This window comes from Malaclemys terrapin, chromosome 19 (genome assembly GCF_027887155.1).
Source record: "Malaclemys terrapin pileata isolate rMalTer1 chromosome 19, rMalTer1.hap1, whole genome shotgun sequence".
NCBI classification, from domain to species: Eukaryota; Metazoa; Chordata; order Testudines; family Emydidae; genus Malaclemys; species Malaclemys terrapin.
The window spans coordinates 3,275,043-3,297,925 of NC_071523.1; the positions used below are offsets into that span (position 1 = coordinate 3,275,043).

Consider the following 22,883-nt stretch of genomic DNA (forward strand, 5'->3'; position numbering starts at 1 on the left):
AAACATGGGAGACCAGAAATGCACACAATACTCCAGATGAGGTCTCACCAGTGCCTTGTATAATGGTACTAACACTTCCCTGTCTCTACTGGAAATACATTGCCTGATGCATCCTAGGACTGCATTAGCCATTTTCACGGCCCCATCACACTGGCAGCTCATAGTCATCCTGTGATCAACCAATGCACCCAGGTCTTTCTCCTCCTCTTTCAATTCCAACTGATAAATCCCCAGCTTATAGCAAAAATTCTTGTTAGTCCCTACGTGCTTGACCTTGCACTTTGCACTATTAAATTTCATCCCATTTCTATTACTCCAGTTTACAAGGTCATACAGATCTTCTTGTATGATATTCTGGTCCTCCTCCGTATTGGCTATACCGCCCATCTTATATCATCTGCAAAACATTTTAGCACATTCCCATTTGTTGTGCCAAGGTCATCAATAAAAATGTTAAATCAGATTGGTCCCCAAACCGATCCCCGAGTAACTCTACTAGGAATGTCTCTCCAGCCTGACAGTTCACCTTTCGGTACGACCCGTTGCAGTCTCCCCTTTAACCAGTTCCTTGTCCACCTTTCAGTTCTCTTATTAATCCCCAGCTCCTCCAATTTAATTATTAATTTCCTATCTGGGACTGTATCAAATGCCTTCCTGACATCCAGGTAGATGAGATCTACTGCATTTCCTTTGTAAAAAAAAAATCAGTTATCTTCTCAAAGTAAAAGATCAGGTTGGTCTGGTACGATCTACCTTTTGTTGTATTTTATCATAATGACCATTTACCTTTATGTCTTCAATGATTTTTTCTTTCAAAATTTGTTCCAAGACCTTGCATACAATTGTGGTCAAACTAACAGGCCTGTAGTTTCCCCAATCACATTTTTTCCCTTTCTTAAAAATAGGAACTATATTAGCAACTCTCAAGTCATAGGGCATGACCCCCTGAGTTTACAGATGTATGAAAAGTCCTTGCTATTGGGCTTTCAATTTCATGTGCCAGTTTCTTTAATATACGGTGGATGGAGATTATCCAGGCCCCCCAGTTTAGTCCCATTAAGATGTTTGAGTTTGACTTCCACCTCGGACGTGGTAATATGTACACCTCTACCTCGATATAATGCTGTCCTCGGGAGCCAAAAAATCTTACCTCGTTATAGGTGAAACTGCGTTATATCGAACTTGCTTTGATCCGCCGGAATGCGCAGCCCCCCCCCCCGGAGCACTGCTTTACCACGTTATATCAGAATTTGTGTTATAGTAGGTCGCGTTATATCGGGGTAGAGGTGTAATTCCATATCCTCGTTCCCATTAGCCACCTTGCCACTACCCCTAAGATCTTCATTATACTTATTAAAACTGAGTCAATTATTTATTTATGTGTTGGGCCATGCCTAGATTATCATTAATCTCCACCCCGTCCTCAGTGCTTAATGGTCCACTTCTTCTTTACTTGTTTTCTTTTTATTTATTTGGCTATAGAATCTTTTACTATTGGTTTTACTCTCCTTTGCAAGGTCCAACTCTGCTGGCTTTTGGCAGCTCTCACTTTTCTCATACACTTTCTGACCTCCACGAGGTAGCTTTCTTTGCTAATCCATCTCATCTTCCATTCCTGGTAGGCTTTCTGCTTTCTTTTAATCACCTGTTTGAGATGCTTACTCATCCAGTTTGGTCTGCAACCCTGCCCTATGCATTTATTCCCCTTGCTTGGGATGCAGACTTCAGATAGTTTCTGCAATTTTGACTAAAAGTAATTCCCAGTCTCCTCCACATTCAGATCCTTGAGTTCTTCAGTTCAGTCCACTTCCCTAATTAATTCCCTTAATTTTTTTAAGTTTGCCCTTTTGAAATTAAGGACCTTAGTTGCAGACATATTTTTGTTTATCCTTCCATTTAGTTTAAACTGAATTAGCTCATGATCACTCAAACCAAGGTTGTCCCCTACAACCAATTCTTCTATGAGGTCCTCTCTACTCACAAATACATAATCTAAAGTGGCATCACCTCTTGTTGGTTCAGTGACTATTTGGTGAAGAAATCTGGGAACTATCCCATCCAGGGAAATCTGCGCCCCACTATTGTGTGTAGCTCTTGTCCTCCAGTCTATATCTGGGACATTAAAGTCTCCCATAATCACACAATTCCCAGTAGTATTTATTAAAAACATTAAAGAGGTCTCTATCCATATTCAACTCAGATCCTCGGTGTCTGTAGCATATCTCAATCACTATCCCAGGAGAATGTCTGTTAGCTTTCTTCCTCAGAGTGTTTTTGACCCAAATAGTCTCTGTTTTATCCATCCCATCACTTCTAATTTCTTGACAGTCCACCTCATCATTAATATACAGTGCTACTCCACCACCTTTGCCTTTATTTTTGTCTTTCCTGAACAGCACATACCCTTTAAACCCTGTACTCCAGTCATGACCACTATTCCACCATGTTGTTATTATCCCTATAATATCTAATTTCATTCCTGCACCAGTAGCACTAGTTCCTCCATTTTGTTACCCAGCCTCCTTGTGTTGATGTATAAACATATTAGCTGTTTCTGCTTGGCTTCGCCTACCTTCCTCACCCACTTGGAAACAATCATTCTACTGCCAGTATTGCCTACCTGACTGTTAGCTTCACTGGTATCAGCATTATCTTTCATCTTAATGTCCATTCTCCTACCCACTGCTGTTCCTTTCTCCATTGCTGTGTCCGTTCTTACTTGATTTTCCTCCCAGTCAATATTAAAATCAGGCATGGAGATGTAGCGAGGCGGTGAGATACCCCACAGCCCCGCTGAGGGCCGAACCTCCCCTAACACCAACGTGGGCGGAGCCACTGGGTCTGGCGCCCACCCCTCAGAGGTCACGGCGCCGACCCGGAAGTATAAAAGCCCGCCTGCAGAGCTCAGTGTAGAACAAGCCGCTGGAGAGAGCAGACGTCTGTGGATGAGCTCCTGCTTGGGAGACAGCAGCAGGCCGCGACCGGCCTGAGGACTCACCAGGCCAGCCGAGCCTACCCCTCGCCCGTTACCCCGAGGAGGACTGGCCGAGCCTGCCCCTTTCCAGCTACCCCGAGGAGGAGCCGAACCTACCCTTCGCTACCTACCCAGAGGAACCGATGCTGGTGGAGAGCACCGAGGACACTAGTCCGGCCCAGGTACCATACGAGGGGGAGTGTGGAAGTAGCCCGGGGGCAGCCGACCCCAGTCTGGCTGCTGCACTGCCAGAGCCTGTGTCAGTGTGTTGCGGCCAGGATCCCCACTGACAGCAGCAAGTTTCCGCCGCTGCTAGGGCCCCAGGCTGGGACGCAGTGGAGTGGGAGGGCCTGCGTCCCCCCTGCCACCCACTCCTTGGGTGGCAGACTCCCCATTTTCCTGGCCTAGAGAGGCTGGGACCTCTAACTCATTGGCTCAGCCCCTGGTTAAGGGCCTGGGATCCTGAACTATTGGCTCAGCCCCTGGTTAAGGGCCTGAGCCCCTAACCGTGTGTTTGCTGTCCCACACTACCTCCGGACCAGGACTGACAGCGGACCAGAGCGAGGCGGTGGGATACCCCACAGCCCCGCTGAGGGCCGAACCTTGGCCGAGACTTCTACACTTGGTACCAGAAGTGGGGATTTTGCCCAGGATGTAGGCACGAGCCCTTGACCCCTGTGAGAAAGGGTCCGGGGGGAAGCGGTCCCCCACAGGAGACATGGATTTGACCAAGCTCTACACGCTCCTGACGGAGAGCCAGGAGCGACAGCAGGCCGCCCAGCTCCAACAGCAACAGCAGCTCATCCAGCAGCTGGTAGCCCAGCAGCAGCAGCTGATACAGGATCTGACGGTGCAAAACCGGGAGTTCCAGCAACAGTGTTTACAGCAGCTGGTGACAGGCCCCAGCCGGGAGACCCGGACGGGACTTCCTGACTCACCCCGCCTGTAAGACTGACCAAGATGGGACCACAGGATGACCCCGAAGCCTTTCTGGTGACCTTCGAAATTCGGTGACTTAGATATTGGCATAGAAAGTACGCTTATTAAGTTTGCGGATGATACCAAACTGGGAGGGATTGCAACTACTTTGGAGGACAGGGTCATAATTCAAAATGATCTGGACAAATTGGAGAAATGGGCTGAGGTAAACAGGATGAAGTTTAACAAAGACAAATGCAAAGTGCTCCACTTAGGAAGGAAAAATCAATTTCACACATACAGAATGGGAAAAGACTGTCTAGGAAGGAGTACGGCAGAAAGGGATCTAGGGGTTATAGTGGACCACAAGCTAAATATGAGTCAACAGTGTGATGCTGTTGCAAAAAAAGCAAACATGATTCTGGGATGCATTAACAGGTGTGTTGTGAGCAAGACACGAGAAGTCATTCTTCCGCTCTACTCTGCTCTGGTTAGGCCTCAGCTGGAGTATTGTGTCCAGTTCTGGGCGCCGCATTTTAAAAAAGATGTGGAGAAACTGGAAAGGGTCCAAAGAAGAGCAACAAGAATGATTAAAGGTCTTGAGAACATGACCTATGAAGGAAGGCTGAAAGAATTGGGTTTGTTTAGTTTGGAAAAGAGAAGACTGAGAGGGGACATGATAGCAGTTTTCAGGTATATAAAAGGGTGTCATAAGGAGGAGGGAGAGAACTTGTTCACCTTAGCCTCTAAGGATAGAACCAGAAACAATGGGTTTAAACTGCAGCAAGGGAGGTCTAGATTGGACATTAGGAAAAAGTTCCTAACTGTCAGGGTGGTTAAACACTGGAACAAATTGCCTAGGGAGGTTGTGGAATCTCCGTCTCTGGAGATATTTAAGAGTAGGTTAGATAAATGTCTATTAGGGATGGTCTAGGCAGTATTTGGTCCTGCCATGCGGGCAGGGGACTGGACTCGATGACCTCTCGAGGTCCCTTCCAGTCCTAGAATCTATGAATCTATGAAAGGGTCGCACACGTTGCTGGGTGGGCACCAGACCAGTGGGCCACCCTTCTGGCACCATACTTGAAGGGGACGGCGCAAACAGTCTACCGGGGGTTATCCACGGAGGATGCAAGAGACTATACCCGGGTAAAGGTGGCGATTTTATACGCCCTAGACATCAGCCCGGAAACCTTCCGGCAGCGCTTCCGGGCTCTGTCCTACACCCCAGGCGCCCGACCCTGGTTGGTGGCCAGGAGTTGAGAGACCTGTGTCGGCGATGGCTACAACCCGACAGGCGGAACCCCGAGGAGCTCACGGAACAAATCCTGTTGGAACTGTTCATCCACATCCTCCCGTCACAGGGGAGGGCTTGGGTCCTCTGCCACCGGCCTCCAACGGTAGCGGCTGCCGTCACCCTCATGGAGGACTTCCTTGCGGCGGAAGCCCCGGTCGGGCCGGTTATGCAGGGCCACCCTCCAGGGCTTGATTGCCCCAACCCTGAGAGACGGACAAGAACCTGAGTCGAACCACGGAATCCCCCGCGGAGTCAGGAGCCCCGGTATAGAGGTCCCGAGGGTCCCCCTTAGCCCGCCCCCACGGGGCCTGAGACCGGGACTGGCTGCGGCCCACGGAGTCCCCCTAGGAACCAGGGGGGAGGCTCAGCCCAACCTGGGCGACCCGAAATCGGGCCCTGTTTCTCCTGTGGGAAGCGTGGGCATCTCCAACGGGACTGCATTGAGATGGACTGCAGCTTTGGGCATGTTTGCGCCGGAGAAAACCGTGCCCAACCGCCGCAGGCTGCCAAGGTCACCGTGCCCATAGTTGTCAGAGACTGCCAGACGTGGGCCCTGGTTGACTCTGGCTGTGGACAGACCCTAGTCTGCCAAAGCCTGGGCTTCCCTGAAGACCCCCATCTGGGAAACATTCTATTGCAGTGCATCCATGGTGACATTCGACCTTACGCCAGTGCCCGAGTCCCACTGACCGTTGACGGACTCACACAGACCATGGTGGTTAGCCTGGCCCCGCGACTCGCCTACCCCGTGATCCTGGGGCGGGACCGCCGGAGTTCCCATGCGTCCTGGGTTCCCATGCACAGGAGAGCCCCGATATCACCCCAGCATTGGAGGGGGACTGCCGCGAGGACCCTGCAGAGGAGGCTGAAGAGGCGGGACATCAGAGCTAGGAAGGCGTGCCTAAAGACCCCCAATAACGTCGGTGGACGACCCTAAGATCGGCACAGACTTCTGCCGAGACTAGAGGGAGGATCCCACCCTGAGTCGGGCGTATGAACAGCTGGTGGCGGTAGATGACACTCTGATTGATCCTGCCCGGGCCAAGGTATGGCCCCATTTCGAGCTACGACGCGACCGCCTCTATCGGGTGGACCGAAATTCTCGCAACGGGGAGGTCCAGAGACAACTGATGGTGCCTCGGTGCCACCGACAAGCGGTGATGAAGCTTGCCCACGACGTCCCTGTGGCCGGGCACCTGGGTCAGGAAAAGACCCTCGCCCGGATTCTGTCCTGGTTTTTCTGGCCTGGGGTGCACCAGGAGGTGCGAAATTATTGTAGCTCCTGTCCGGAGTGCCAGCTCGCTGCTCCCCCACGGACGGCCCCAGCCCCACTAGTCCCCATGCCCATTATGGAGACCCCATTTGAGCGGGTGGCCATGGATTTGGTGGGACCCCTCCCGAGGAGCCAGGCCGGGTTTCTATACATCCTGGTCATGGTGGACTACGCTACCCGCTTCCCCAAAGCCGTCCCGCTCCGGAGCATCACTGCCAGGACCATTGCCAACGAACTCGTCAAGGTCTTCGCCTGCGTGGGCTTGCCCCAGGAGATCCTCACTGACCAGGGTACCAACTTTACCTCCCGGTTGCTGCGGCAGGTCTGCAGACTCCTTGGGATTAAGCAGCTATGCACCTCTGTGCACCACCCACAAACCGACGGCCTGGTCGAGTGGTTCAACCACACCCTGAAAGACATGCTGCACAAGTTCTCCCCCGAGGACCTGCACCGATGGGACCAGTTGATACCACCGTTGCTCCTGGCTGTCCGAGAAGTACCCCAGCCTCCACAAAATTCTCTCCCTTCGAGCTGTTGTATGGCCGTCATCCGAGGGGACTGCTGGATCTCGTGAGAGAGACCTGGGAGCAAGCCCCATTACCCCACTCAGGGCCTTCTCCAGTATGTCCTCCAGCTTCAGGAATGTCTAGCACAAGCCGGAACTCTAGCTCGAGAGAATTTGAAGGCCGCGCAGGAAGCTCAAGCCCAAACATATAACTGAGAGGCCCGAGTCCACGAGTTCCAACCCAGCGACCGGGTTCTACTTCTCTTACCTTCCAGTGAATCAAAACTACTGGCCCGGTGGCAGGGGCCATATGAGGTGATCCGGAAGATTGGGCCGGTCACCTATGAGATTAACCAGCCAGACCACCGGAGAAAAGTCCAGCGGTACCACATCAACCTCCTGAAACCCTGGCGGGAACAGGAAGGCCTCTTAATTAATCCCTGTCCACCAGAGCCTGAGTTAGGGCCCCGGGTTACCCCAACCCAAGACGCCACAACACCTCAGCTTGGAGAGTCCTTAACTGTGGAACAACGAAAACAGACCGGGTGCCTCCTGCAGGCGTTCCGTGGGACGTTTACCACCCAGCCGGGCTACACGACCCTCGTATACCATATCATTCAGACGGAGCCAGAGGTGGTGATCCGAGAGTCAACTAGACCCCCTACCCTATCGTATGCGGCAGGTCATCGAGGAGGAAGTCCGAGCGATGCTAGAGCTGGGCGTCATTGAACCATCACAAAGCGAGTGGCGCAGCCCAGTAGTCCTGGTTCACAAACCGGATGGCACACAGTGCTTTTGCATTGATTTCTGCCGTGTCAATTCTATCTTGAAGTTCGACACCTACCTGATGCCTCGGGTAGATGAGCTGCTGGACCGTTTAGGCAAGGCCCGCTTCCTCACGACCTTCGACCTAAGCAAAGGGTACTGGCAGATTCCCCTCAACCCCACGTCACAGGAAAAGACTGCTTTTACCACCACCACGGGCCTCTACCAGTTCACTCGGATGCCCTTCGGTCTCCATGGTGCCCCCACAATGTTCCAGCGGCTCATGGACCGCCTCCTTCTTCCTCATCGAGAGTACGCGGCCGCGTACCTGGACGATGTCGTCATTTATAGCAACCGGTGGGAGAACCACCTGGAGCGAGTAGTGGCTGTCCTGAGGTCCCTACGAGCCGCAGGGTTAACCGCCAACCCAAAGAAATGCCGTATTGGGTGGCAGGAGACCACCTACCTATTGGAAGGGGACAAGTGAAATCGCTTGTGGGAAAGGTTCAAGCCCTAGCGGCATGCCCACCACCCACTACGAAGCGCCACGTACGCCAATTCCTCGGACTTGCGGACTATTACCGGAGGTTCATCCCTGACTTCGCCTCCATTGCAGCCCCTTTAACAGAGCTTCTGACCAAAACCAGTCCCAGAAGGGTGAAATGGACCCCGGAGTGTGACGGCACCTTCCAGGCCCTCAAAGACTGTCTCTGCTGCAAACCCATCCTGTACAGCCCCGACTTTACCCGAGGGTTCATCCTCCAGACCGATGCCTCGGAGGTAGGACTAGGGGCGGTCCTGTCGCAGGAGGTGGATGGGGAGGAGCAACCAGTTATATATCTCAGCCGGAAATGATTCCCGCGAGAAAGGCACTACGCTGTAATAGAGAAGGAGGCCCTGGCAGTAAAATAGGCCTGTGACGCCCTGCGTTATTACATCCTAGGGGCCCCCTTCATACTGGTCACCGACCACACCGCGCTTCAGTGGTTGGCCCGAATGAAGAACAATAATATGAGGCTAACGCGGTGGTACCTGGCATTACAGCCCTATGCTTATACCATCCGCCATAGGGCCGGTAAGGACCACGCGAACGCGGACTTCTTGTCCCACCTGGGAGAGTTGGACGGGTCTGGCCCCGATGGACGGGAGCCAGCTTTGGGGGGGGAGGTGTGGCGAGGCGGTGGGATACCCCATAGCGAGGCGGTATCCCACCGCCTCGCTGAGGGCCAAACCTCCCCTAACACCAACGAGGGTGGAGCTACTGGGTCCGGCGACCGCCCCTCAGAGGACATGCGCCGACCCAGAAGTATAAAAGCCCGCCTGCAGAGCTCAGTGGAGAACAAGCCGCCGGAGAGAGCAGACATCTGTGGACAAGCTCCTGCTTGGGAGACAGCAGCAGGCCGCGACCGGCCTGAGGACTCACCAGGCCAGCCGAGCCTACCCCTCGCCTGTTACCCCAAGGAGGACTGGCTGAGCCTGCCCCTTTCCAGCTACCCCGAGGAGGACTGGCCAAGCCTGCCCCTTTCCAGCTACCCCGAGGAGGAGCCGAACCTACCCTTCACTACTTACCCAGAGGAACCGATGCTGGTGGAGAGCACCGAGGACACTAGTACGACCCAGGTACCATACGAGGGGGAGTGTGGAAGTAGCCCGGGGGCAGCCGACCCCAGTGTGACTGCAACACTGCCAGAGCCTGTGTCAGTGTGTTGCGGCCAGGATCCCCACTGACAGCAGCAAGTTTCCGCCGCTGCTAGGGCCCCAGGCTGGGACGCAGTGGAGTGGGAGGGCCTGCGTCCCCCCTGCCACCCACTCCTTGGGTGGCTGACTCCCCCTTTTTCCCTGGCCCAGAGAGGCTGGGTTTCTGACTAACTATTTGATTGCTGCCCCGCCCTGACCTAGGGCCTGGACTGCTACAAACTCATTGACTCAGCCCCTGCTTAAGGGCCTGGGATCCTGAACTATTGGCTCAGCCCCTAGTTAAGGGCCTGAGCCCCTAACCGTGTGCTGTCCCACACTACCGCCGGACCAGGACTGACGGCGGACCAGAGAGAGGCGGTGGGATACCCCACAGCCCCGCTGAGGGCCGAACCTCAGCCAAGACTTCTACAGGAGATTACATGAGCATCCCCTGTCTCCTCTGAGTTCCTAATTTAAAGCTCTTTTAATCAGTTATGCCAACCTCCCTCCCAGAAGTCTATTTCCCTCCCTCCTCTGGTGGAGTCCATCCCATGAGAACAGTTCTCTGTCCATCAATGTCTCCCAGTGGTCAAACATCCCAAAGCTGCCCTCATAGCACCACTGCTTGGGCCATCTGTTGATCATCATAATCTTACTTCGTCCTCGTTCTCCTTCTCTAGGGACAGGTAGAATCCCACTGAAGATTCCCTGAGCCTCCATTTCTTTAAGTGTCTTCCCCAGCCTGGCATAGTCTCCCTTGATGTGTTTGAGTGAGAATCTAGCGCTATCATTTGTTCCTATGTGAAAGACAATCAGTGGATTCTTTCCTGCTCCCATTAGGTCCTCTTCAGCCTCAGGTTCACATCCAATATCTTAGCTCCCAGCAGACAGCACACCCATCTGTTCTCCGGATCAGCTCTGGTGACAGACCTGTCTGTTCTTTGTAGACCTGCCCCTTCCTGGTGTGGGTGTGATTCTCCAGCCTACTTCCTGTTCTTTCTGGCTGCAAGTCCTCTCACCTTTTGTTCCCCTTGCAGTCTTCTGCGAGTCATCCAGTATCCTCCTGGGGCTCTGAACTCTGACTATCTCCACTGACTCTTCCCCTCTTCTTATAGGACTAGCCGCTCTTCTCTTCTTTCTGGCCCATCCACCTTCTGTTACTGCCTGATGTGCCCCTTCTTCATTTTCCAACTCAGCAAACCTGTTCCTGAGCTCTATTTCTTCTTCACTAGCCAGTCTTTTCCTCTGCCTGGTTCTCATAGTCACTTGCTTCCACTGGTCACTTTCCTCACCCAGCAGTCTCCCCTCAGAGTTCTCCAGTCTAGCTTGCATCTGCGAGTGTTAACTTTTGCCTTCAGCCTCCTCTTGCCTTCCTTGCATTATCTGCTCAAATCCCCTTCAAACCTCAACCATAGTTTCCACCTGCATCTCCAAACCTCAGATCTTCTCTTCCATCAGCTCTGTCAGGCAGAACTTCATACAAACAAAGCTCTTTTTGGGTACCCATTCCACGATAATGTACATCCCGCAGCTTCCACATCTGGTCATCTTCACTGTCTCTTCCATTCCTTAGGTCACTACCACTTCTGCCTTCCTGCCTAAGCACCTGTCAAGGGAAAAAACCAAACAAACAAAAACAAAAAACCAAACCCAAGACAAAACCAGACCACCGCACAGTCCCTCCCAAATAAACTTCCTCAAACTCCCCCTACTTTCAGCCCTGTTTGCTGGCACCTGTGCCACTGCACCTGTGCCGTTAGCTGCCTGAATGACATCCTCATTTTCTCTGAAAGTCAGGACTGCCACAATCATCAAGTGCACACTGTCTTGGAGAGACTCTGCCAAAACCACCTCTGCACCTTGCTTGTGAAACGTGAGTTCAATAAGGACACCGTAGAAGTTCTGAGGGACTCACTAGGGACTCGTAGAAGGTGGCAGCAATAGCCAATTGTGCTGCACCCAAGGATGTACGTGGGGTGCAGCAATTCCTGGGGTTTGCCAATATCTAGGTGCTTTATTAAAGGATTCTCTAGCCTGGTTGCACCCCTAATGGCACTTCTGCAAAAGAGGGTCTGGTTTGCCTAGTCCACAGAGGCTCCGTTGGTCTCTGATCAACTGAAGAGTGCATTCACCTCAGCACCTACCCCGCATCTGTAAAAATACAGAACCCTTCACAAAGCTGCAAGCAGGGACATTCTTTCATAACTGGCAGATTGGCAATAACAAAATGCCAATAGTGATTCTGGGGGACCTTGCTCCCCTGGCTCATGAAGCCATACACTGGCCACCTCAACCGCAGGGGGGGAGGGATAGCTCAGTGGTTAGAGCATTGGTCTGCTAAGCCCACAGTTGTGAGTTCAATCCTTGAGGGGGCCATTTAGGGATCTGGGACAAAAATCTGTCTAGGGATTGGTCCTGCTTTGAGCAGGGGGTTGGACTAGATGACCTCCTGAGGTCCCTTCCAACCCTGACATTCTATGATTCATCAAGGAAAGATTCAACTACCCGTGCAGAATGACAGTTGAATGTACTTCTGGTAGATTGAAGAGATGCTGGCAGAGATGCTTGGATCTCAGTGAGGAAAAATATCCTCATGGTTGTAGCTGCCTGTTGTGTCCTGCATAACATCTGTGAGACAAAGTGGGGAAAAGCTGTCCCCAGATTTGGGGGCAGTGATGGAGTGGCTTTCTGCTGACTGTGAACAGCTATTACAACATGGAGCTATTGGTTGAGGAAGGTTTTGAAAGAGCACTTTAACGGTCAGCCAGTAGAGTTCTGTGCTGGAGTGTTCACTGGGCCTGGAGCTTTTGGTGCTACTAGGAATTGTGCAGCGCTTGCTGTATATGTATAAGGATGACTGGGTATTTTTCTGAAGCTATGAACTGTGTGGTGCTAAGTGTGCATTTATGAGAATTGTTTGTTTTGACTTAGTGCTATGCAGTCTGGTGTATTTGCTGTGAACTAATGAAGATAATTTGATGATCTAAAAATAGTACTTTATTGGATGGCAATAAACCATGCTGAAAATCAAAGTGCAACACAACCCATATGCAATGTTATACACATTTTTAACATAATGGGATGAAAATTTAAAATTAGAGAGGAAGTAAACATATACGTCCATTTGAGTAAACAAATGTAGTCTGTTGTGGCTACACATATCCCAGTCATGGTTCCCACAGGTATGTGAAGCTGTGGTTTTCCTTGCTGTCCTGCAGCATGAAGTGTTAGGGGTAAGATTACATGATGCCGTGTGGTATGTTGGAGAGTGTATGGATAAGTAACCATGGAGTTCTCCAAAGAATGCAAAGGGTGGAGAATCCAGGACTTTTGGACCTGTAGATCAGCTGGGGTCTGCAGCATTTGGCCTTGCTGCCTGAGAAATCCCATTCTGTCCTGGTTCATTTCCCATTCTTTTGCTTTCTGGGACTCCTGGGCCGTTTTCCTGTCCTCTCTTTCCTTCTCCATGCTACAGTCACATTGGCACTCCAAGCCCTTTGTTCATGGGCCAATGAAGCACTGGCTTGAAGGATCTCGCAGAACATGTCCTTCCTAGTCCTCTTCTTTCTCCTCCTCATTGTCAGGTGTTCTGTGGGTGAGAAGCTCCCCTTCTTTATTCCCATAGACACTTTTAATAAGACTTGCATATTGACACGTCAGTTTTGGAGCACCTCGGCACAGCACCATCTCCAGCCCCAGCCATGGTGAGTATGGCCTGCCAGGGGTGAGGTGGGGAAGGATTTTCCGTTGCATGAAGCTATAAAATTTTGGTCCCTACTCCACAGGCATAGGAATATAGGGAAATGACACTGAATATTGGCACTATGTTTCACAGGCAGTGGTGATTTTAGTTGATGTCTAACTCCTGAGGGTCACAAAGGCACAGAGGACACAGCTTGTGCTGGTGTCCCAAAGCCACCCATTCCTGTATGCCACAAGCCTGTTAATTGCAATGGTGCCAGCCAAACTCATCACAGAGTGGCGTGGGAAAGTGTCCTGCCTTGGAGGAAGAAATAAGGCAGCCATGCTTAGAAACCTTTGGGAGGGGACTGTAGAGTATCTCCACCTAAGTTTCACTGAGATCTCTCAGGAGGATAAAAGGGATTCTTATTCACATAAACAAAGTGTTCCGTGTTCTCCCCCACATCCGCATAATCCAAGAGGGGAATGAAAAGCAGCTGCTAACTCTGCCATCTCTGTTGTACCACTAAAGTCAATACCTTCGTCTTGTTAACTCGGGGCTGGGCTGGGCACCAGCTTTGAATTTAAGCACTGTAAGGAAAAATGCCCTTACACACTTATCCAAGTTCCCTTTCCCTTTGTCAGGCTCATCTGTGCTGACCTGGTGGGACCGGCCAGATTGTGGCAGAATCTTGAACAGGTCCTGGCTTGCAGCAAGGCTAGAGTGCCCTGCCTTGTCTCCTCCTTGCTGTTCATGGCAGCAATCTCTGTCTCTGAGGGATCCACAATAGACTACAGGCTGCTGGTAGGATCTCTGCCAAGTCTGGCATGCAATTCATTGTAGAAATGGCCGGTCTGCACTGCAGCACCAGATCTATTGTTGTGTTGCGTGGCCTTGTGATATGCCGGGAGCAGTTCCTTCGCTTTCACAGAGCACTGCGGTTGATGCCTGTTGGAGCCCGTCACCTGCATCCCCTGTCCAGATCTACTCATAGGCGTCCATATTTCTAGGGCTGGTCTGTAGCTGCACTTGCAGAGCCTCTTCTCCCCAGAGGCCCAGGAGATCCAATACTTTCAGTCTACTCTAGGCAGAAGCGCATCTAGTACTTCTCTGAGCGCGTGGAGCTGATCTGGTCGGTTGGGCAGTTGCACACAACAGAGGTGGAGTTGAGGCAGTGGTGGCTTCTGGTCTCTGTGACCCATGGGCAGTGGAGTTTAAAATTGTGAACAGAGTGGTTACTGTCACAGGGAAAGGGGCATTGTGGGACAGCTGCTGGAGAACTGTTAGGGTTGACACAGGTCATTCAGTGTTTACACTTGTACTATGTAGGCCTTCCAGGGAGGTGGTTTTACTGTGTTGCCATAATGGGGCGCTTATGTCAGCTGGAGACAAAGGCACAAATAGTTGAGTGCTTAGCGGCTTACAGTGACCTAACTTTGTAGTGTAGACCAGGCCTTAGGTTTCTATGCAAATCCCACCCAATGATGCTATCCAAATTCACTGTATAGAAGAATATATGTATGTTTATGTGTATGTATGTATTATCACTGCACCCTTTTCATCCTCATTCCACCCAGCGCTTCAATTCAACCCAATCTCACTATTCCCAGCTCAGCCTTTCTCAACCCAAAACTCACTCCATCCACCCACCCACCCAATGCCATTTCACTCACCCCATCTGCCCTGGCCCACCCAATGCCATTCCATTCTTATCTCTACTGTTGCCCTACAGCAGTGGTTCTCAACCAGGGGTACGTACCAGCAGAGATCTTCCAGGGGGTGCATCAACTCATCTAGAGATTTGCCTAGTTTTACAACAGGCTACATAAAAAGCACTAGCGAAGTCAGTACAAACTAAAATTTCATACAGCCAATGACTTGTTTATACTGCTCTATAGACTATACACTAAAATGCAAGTACACTATTTATATTCCAATTGATTTCTTTTATACTTGTGTGGTAAAAATGAGACAGTAGCAATTCTTCAGTAACAGTGTGCTGTGACACGTATTTTTACGTCTGATTTTGCAAGCAAGTAATTTTGAAGTGAGGTGTAACTTGAGGGTACGCAAGAGAAATCAGACTCCTGAAAGGGGTACAGTAGGCTGGAAAAGCTGAGAGCCACTGCCCCACAGCAATCCACTCAACAGCCACTCCCTCCAGTCAGGGCCGGCTCCAGCATTTCTGCCGCCCCAAGCAAAAGAAAAAAAAAAACCCCGCGATGGGCAGCAGTTCAGCAGCAGGTCTTTCGCTCCCAGAGAGAGTGAGGGACCTGCCACCCCCGAATTGCCGCAGGTGCCGCCCCTCTCCCTTGGCCGCCCCAAGCACCTGCTTGTTAAGCTAGTGCCTGGAGCCGGCCCTGCCTCCAGTTGAGACTATCACATACAGCGCAGCTCTATCCTACCCACACCACACCACAGCACCCACCATGATCTGACCCCATCCCACTCAATAGTCTTCTAGCCTATCCAGCTCCACCAGCCCCAGCTTCACTCAGCCAGCACCACTCCCCAGGTCCAGTGGACTCAAATCCCATTCCACTACACAGTTTTGTTATTGACAAGGCAGATTGCTAGTGCTTTGGAACACTTACTTCCAAGGCCAAGGGTTAACCCAGCCATGTAGCACATCTTCAGTTTGATATGGGGCGCTTCCTTGAGAAACTTGATGCAGTCCAGACCCAACAGCAGCGTAATCAGAGCCAAGCCCGCCAGAATGTCAGCTGTGATCAGCAGTGCTCGCGTCACCACGATCTTCACTGAGAAGAGCGAACAAAGCAAAAACTGGACAGATCACAGGCATGACAGTGTGGATTTGACTCCAAACACCTTCTATCACTCTGTGTTAAGCGTGCTGCTGTTCTATGGGTAACACATGTGTGCTATTGTAACCCACTGGTGAGTGTTTGTTACAGGTCCCCCTCTGGGTCCGATCCAAAGAGACACGAGTCTGGTACAACCCCCAGCTGCAGAGCCTTGGCTTGGTTTAGCTTAGCCATGGAGGTCCCTGGTTCAGTCCTGATGTGTTGTCTAAGGGGGTGGTTGTCCCACACTATAACCACTGCTTATCGTGCTGGCCAACAGTGTCTCATTGTTTCCTTGTTGTGTCCATCTGTTGTCTTATACTTAGACTGTGAGCTCTGGGACAGTCTTTTTATTCGTGTTTGTACAATGGGGTCCTGGGCTGTGACTAAGGCTCTTAGGCAGTACTGTAACAATAATAATTAATAATATAGATATCACAGCGTGAGCCGTGTCTGGGTGTTGTTGTGTTCCTAGTATCAGTCTTCTCACTGCTGCAAGGATTTCACCGTGTTACGCAAGACACAGCAGCCTGAATGTCAGGAGAGTTATTTCCCCTTTCCACCACACTTAAAACTACGGGACATCTACCAGGCAAATACGCACAGTGGAGTGTGTGACAATCCAGGCAGCACAGCACTGTTTGGACACATGGTTTGATTGTAATGCAGCTGGCGCCAGGGTGAACGCCCACCGTCGACATCGATGTATGATCCATTGGTAGAACTCGTATGTTTAGATAACGCCTTTGTCTTATCACGAACAGGATAATGACAGGAACAACTGAAGATCATCTAAAACTGACTGTGGCAGATCCTCTGCTGGTGTAAATTGTCGAAGCTCCGTTGGCATCATCGGAGCTATGGCAATGGACACCAGCTGAGATCTGCTCCACTGCCTTTATCTCAGTCTGGAATGGTCTTCACTCGGGGTCTGGTTGGGGAGTGTGGCCTAGTGGTCACGGCCACAACCCCTGACTGCCAAGGGGATTGTGGGAGGGGAGCCCGGGCCCTCGCACTTCACTGAGCTCCGACCCAGGGCCCTTTGTGCTACCAGTATTCTGGCAACCAAGGCTGCTTAAGGCTGTCCTCCCTGGGCCACTTCCTCTCGTCCTTCCCCTAGGTCAGCTTAGTCCAAACCTTAGTTCCCTGTTGGGAAGTCCAAACCAAAATACGTAAAAGGGGGCTATCAATGTCCAGGGTCCACAGGTGGGAGAGAGGGGGCTATTTCCCTCTCTGGTTGTCTCTGGGATGGGTCCTCTCTTCCCTCAGGTAGGGCCCCTTTGGGCAGCTTTGTCAGAGCCTTTAGGCTTCCCTCTGCTCTCCTGGAGCTGTAGGCTGCAGATCTGCTCACCTCCAGCTCTGCCACCCAAATGAGCTAATTCCCTGTTTTTTAATTCCTCCAGTAGATGGAGCATTTGTTGCAGGTGTGGCGGGGCGGGGCTGGCTGAGCCCAAAATAATCTCTTAACCCCTTGTTGCCCAGGGGTTTGCATACCCCATCACACAACTAAAGCTTTTAATACCATCTAAATGTGACTGCCAAGCAGGGGACTTGCCCCTATAAAAGAATCTAAACAACTAAAGGAAAAGAGATGAAATTTTTCACATGAAGTTTTACTTCACTTTGGGTTTTTAATGTTTTAAATGTTTTACGTGTGATTAATTAAAGGTTAAAAAGGATTTTTTAAAGCGTTGGTTGTTACAGTGGGAAGAGGCAAACTATATAGCTCAATGCAAACTCCAAATCACAATGAATTGCTTAACGTTGTAACATATGTTTTGTAAAAACACCCTCTTCCCGAACACCCACTCTCATCACGACAAGCAGGACTCACATGGATGGCCTGCTAAAATGGAGTCATATTGGTCACAAGTCCTGATGCCATCCTGCACGTTGGTGACACATTCCCTCCACAGCCCCCGGCATTTGAGGCTGACCTAGAAGAGGAAGAAAGAAATTAGAGATAGAGACATTCAAGCAAAAAACATCCCATGATCCTCTGGGGCTAGCCTAACCCAAGAAAGCATTGTCGGTCTCAACGGGTAGTGATCAATGGCTCGATGTCTAGTTGGCAGCTGGTATCAAGCAGAGTGCCCCAGGGGTCTGTCCTGTTGCCGGTTTTGTTCAACATTTTCATTAATGATCAGTATGATGGGATGGATTGCACCCTCAGCAAGCTTGCAGATGACACTAAGCTGGGGGGAGAGGTACATAGGCTGGAGGGTAGGGATGGGGTCCAGAGTGACCTAGACAAATGGGAGGATTGGGCCAAAAGAAAACTAATGAGGTTCAACAAGGACAAGTGCAGAGTCCTGCACTTAGGACGGAAGAATCCCATGCACCGCTACAGGCTGGGGACCGACTGGCTAAGCAGCAGTTCTGTAGAAAAGGACCTGGGGATTACAGTGGACAAGAAGCTGGATATGAGTCAGCAGTGTGCCCTTGTTGACAAGAAGACCAATGGCATATTGGGCTGCATTAGTAGGAGCATTGCCAGCAGATCGAGGGAAGTGATTATTCCCCTCTATTCGGCACGGGTGAGGCCACACCTGGAGTATTGCGTCCAGTTTTGGTCCACCCCACTATAGAAGGGATGTGGACAAATTTGAGCGAGTCCAGCAGAGGGCAATGAAAATGATCAGGGGGCTGGGGCACATGACTTATGAGGAGAGACTGAGGGAACTGGGGTTATTTAGTCTGCAGAAGAGAAGAGTGAGGGGGGATTTGATAGCAGCCTTCAACTACCTGAAGGGGGGTTCCAAAGAGGATGGAGCTCAGCTGTTCTCAGTGATGGCAGATGACAGAACAAGGAGTAATGGTCTCAAGTTGCAGTGGGGGAGGTTTAGGTTGGATATTAGGAAACACTATTTCACTAGGAGGGTGGTGAAGCACTGGAATGGGTTCCCTAGGGAGGTGGTGGAATCTCCATCTTTAGAGGTTTTTAAGGCCTGGCTTGACAAAGCCCTGGCTTTGATGATTTAGTTGGGGTTGGTCCTGCTTTGAGCAAGGGATTGGACTAGATGACCTCCTGAAGTCTCTTCCAACCCTAATATTCTCTTATTCTATGAGCTGCCAGCCAATTGAGACAGTTTGAAAACTCTCTGTAGTTCACAGGCACAAATCTGGATACGGAGCAGAAAAGAGCCATGAAAATGATTTGAGGGCTGAAAAAATACCTTGCAGTGTTAGTCTGAGAGCTCTATCTGCTCAAATTATCAAAAAGAAGCTTGAGAGGTGATTTGATTATGATGCATAAGTATCTTCATGAGGAGAAAATGCCAGGTTCTAAAGGCTTTTTAATCTAGCGGAAAAAGATGTTACAAGAATCAATGGCTGGAAGTTAAAGCCAGACAAATTTAAATTAGAAACAAGGCACACATGTTTAACAGCGAGGGTGGTTAACTTTTGGAACAAACTACCAAGAGGAGTGGTGGATTTTTTGTCTCTTGATGTCTTCAGATCAAGCTTGGCTGCTTTTCTGGAAGATACATGTTAGCCAACACAAGTTCCTGGGCTCAACCCAGGGGTAACTGGGTAAAATTCTCTGGCTTGTTCTAGGCAGAAGGTCAGACTTTGATCTAATGGTCCCTTCTGGCCTTAAACTCTATGAACCTATAAAATATATGAAACGTTAAATGCAAAACACTGTATGCTGACTGTATGGTGTGTAGGATCTACCCAGCTATGCCCCATCCTTGGGTCATCTTCAGCCTCATGGGGTGGCATGACCTGCGCCTTGCTTTGCTACAGCTGTGAACCATCAGTCCAGTGATTTCGTGAGCTCGCCACAGTTTTTGCTACATTGTGAAATATTCTTCAAATTCTAAGCTTGCATTTAAAAAACCTTAAGTTGATATCTATTTCCATGTAAGACACAGCTATGAAAATATATGCAGATGTGCTGTGGCCCTGTTCATGCCATAGTGCAAACTCCCCCCTCCCCCCGCACACCTTTGACTGATACTTCCTAAATTCAAGTATCTCCTTAGTCACAGCACTGAACACTGAGCAAAAGGCTGTGCTTTTTCTGCTCACCTCCAAGCTATCATCAGCATTAACCATCCAGCAATCGGTGCAGGTGGCTATGACCAGGAGGAGGGTGGAGAGGAGACCCAGGCAGAAAGCCATCAGCTGGAAGATCACAGTCATCTGGAACACTGCAGGACCCCAAAGCACAGTGGGTTGGCATTGACACATCACCCGGAAGAGAAGTGAACTTCCCCACCCTAGTCTGGCACCATTTATACCTCCTGATCCCCCAAAGCAGGCACCATTACATTCCCCACCACACACGCAGGCACCATTTGTGCTGCCCACACAGTACTGCTAACTCTGTTTAGAACCAGGGATGAACTCAAGAGATGGAGAATGAAGTCCTGACTCAACTAAAGTCAATGGCAAAATTCCTCTTGGTTTCCATGCGGCCAGCAATTCACCCCTTGTTTCCAGAACTGTAGTGCAGGACTGCAAGGGATCCTAATAGGCAAATGTCAAACAAAAATTAGGGAAACAATTCTCACACCAAACTGAACGCTCAGCCTCTGCACACAGAGTGTGTTCAACAGGCACATTCCACTGCCTCACCAGTCCCCAACAACTATGGGGGCATGAATGATTGTGGGTCTGTGCCTGGAGGGGGGATCGGTGGGTTAAACCACGCGGTTCAGGGTGAGTGGAAGCAAGCGATAAGGGTACATGTTGTTCCACTGGAGAAGCAGAGGTGGATGAAAAAATGACTGAGGTCCATTTGAAATGGAAAGAGGCTCCTTTGGGGGGTGTTTATCATTTCTAAGCTATGTAGCCCATACTTCTGGAATACTACAAACATTTTCTTCTCTCAGCTGAAATTGATCATGAGCAGCATGATAGCAATATACCGGCTCTATTAAAACATAGACGGGTTCCTGGGCGGGTGTGTGCATGAATGCACATGTGTTTATATTGCATGGGGGCGTCTGTGCATGTGTGCGCTCATGTGCATATCAAGAGGAGACAAGTCTTCACGGCAGAGTTAACTCAGGTGATCGGCACCTATGTCTCAGCACTCGCGTTAGCCTAGCGCCAGTGCCTGAGTCCATCAGAATGCTCTAGGACCCCATTCCAGCGCCCCAAAAAAGGTCTGGAATGGTATCGTGGAACTTCTCATCCTCGTGGTCCTGCACTGCTTGTGTGTAGCGCTCACCACTGCCTAGCAGCCACAGTGCAAAGCCATACCTGAGTAATTAGGTCCTCACCAGGGCTTCACTCACCTGCATCTGTCGCTAGGACTTCTGGGGGCACATCCCATGGTTCTTTGTGCTGCAGTGAGTTGAGTTGCTGTGACATTGTGTACCTTGGGGGAGCGCCCTGTAATCCCCATCTTCCTCATTTATAGATGAATGTGATCTTGACTATAGAGCAGGCCTTGTAAGGCATGAGGGGAAAGGTTATGATCAGCTGAAAGTCGTTTCTCTGTCCATATATGTGTATCATTAATGCATATGGAGTTATGAGAATTGAGTTGTATGGTGGTCACTAAAACATGCTGTAAGTTGGGGGATCAGCCAGAGATTAGCTCCCCAGAGGCAACAGCAAGGAAAGTAGCCAACGCCCGGGCGGGGTGTGAAACAACCCATCACCAGCCCTTGTCCAGCAAGGGAGCTACAATGCAATGACTCACCTGAATGAAGCCACACCAGGGGAATTGCTCAACCTTGACTGGAGACTCAGCAATGCCCCAGACATGCCTGGACTTGTGTTTCTCCAGCATGTGGGACTGAGGGTATAAAACAGACACAGGGGCCATATGCTGGGCCTTTCTCCCTCACCCACCTACGCTGCAAGCAACAAGGACACTCTGAAGACTCCAACTGAGGGGACTGGCCCAGATGTCAAGGGTGAAATCTGTGTACTAGGAACTGCAATATCCAGCGGGGTGAGAAAAACTGCTTAATCTCAATGTTGCCCAGTCTAATAGGGTTGAGAGTTTATTTTGGTAACTAACTCACTTGATAAAAGCAACAGAGGGTCCTGTGGCACCTTTAAGACTAACAGAAGTATTGGGAGCATAAGCTTTCATGGGTAAGAACCTCACTTCTTACCCACGAAGAAGTGAGGTTCTTACCCACGAAAGCTCATGCTCCCAATACTTCTGTTAGTCTTAAAGGTGCCACAGGACCCTCTGTTGCTTTTTACAGATTCAGACGAACACGGCTACCCCTCTGATAACTCACTTGATATTACTTAAAATCTATCATTTGTAGTCAATACATTTGTTTTACTGTTTATCTTTACCAGTGAGTTTGCCTGAAATGTGTGGTAAATCTGCTCAGGTTTACAAAGGCTTGTTGTGTATGTCCATTTTCCATTGATGAAGTGGTGAACCGATTAATAAATTTGCACTGCCCATCTTGAGCAGTGCAAGACGGTATATCCCTGAGGTACAGTGCAGCTGGGGGGATTTGGCTGGTGCCTTTCTCTGTGTGATTCATGAGTGGCTCTGGGAGGATTCATGCAATAGAGCTGGGTGTGAGGTCTCCACATGCTGTTGTGCTGAGTGATCACAGCACCTGGAGGGGTTGCTGCTTGTCACTAGCAAAGCACTGTGAGAGACAGCCCAGGCTGGAGAGAGTTAAGGGGGCACAGCAGTACCCCAGTTCCAGGCTCCACTCGGGGGATCCTGTCACAGTCATTCTGTGATTCTTTCCCAGTGAATTATGGGAGAAGTTGTCTGTCTTTCTAGGCACATGGGGGAGGGAATTATGGGAAGTCAATGGAGGACTATCATCAGCACTCAAGTGATTAGTCTGTGTCCTCACTGCAAAATGAGTGAGTTACCAGCCTGAGTGAAAGTGGCACCCGAGCTCTAGCCTCTCCCCAAGGTCGGCCAGCAAGTCCAGGTTGAAAGCACCACTAAACTCACATCAGAAGATTTTGTGTGTAGACAGGAGGAAATTAGGGACAACACCCTACTAGGAGCCCAGGTTAACTCTGCAGTGAAGACAGACCC

General features: G+C 50.4%; 1 protein-coding gene across 1 annotated transcript in view; it reads right to left on the minus strand.

Moving 5' to 3' along the window:
• Window positions 1-21,220, minus strand: part of LOC128826279 (claudin-16-like) — a 34,821-nt gene extending 13,601 nt beyond the window's left edge. The window contains exons 1-4 of the mRNA XM_054009527.1: window positions 21,145-21,220; window positions 19,931-20,052; window positions 17,730-17,832; window positions 15,686-15,850 (exon numbers count right to left, since the gene is read on the minus strand). Coding sequence (XP_053865502.1) covers window positions 15,686-15,850; window positions 17,730-17,832; window positions 19,931-20,052; window positions 21,145-21,220 — 466 coding nt within the window. The remainder of the gene's footprint in view (window positions 1-15,685; window positions 15,851-17,729; window positions 17,833-19,930; window positions 20,053-21,144) is intronic.
• Window positions 21,221-22,883: the final 1,663 nt, after the last annotated feature.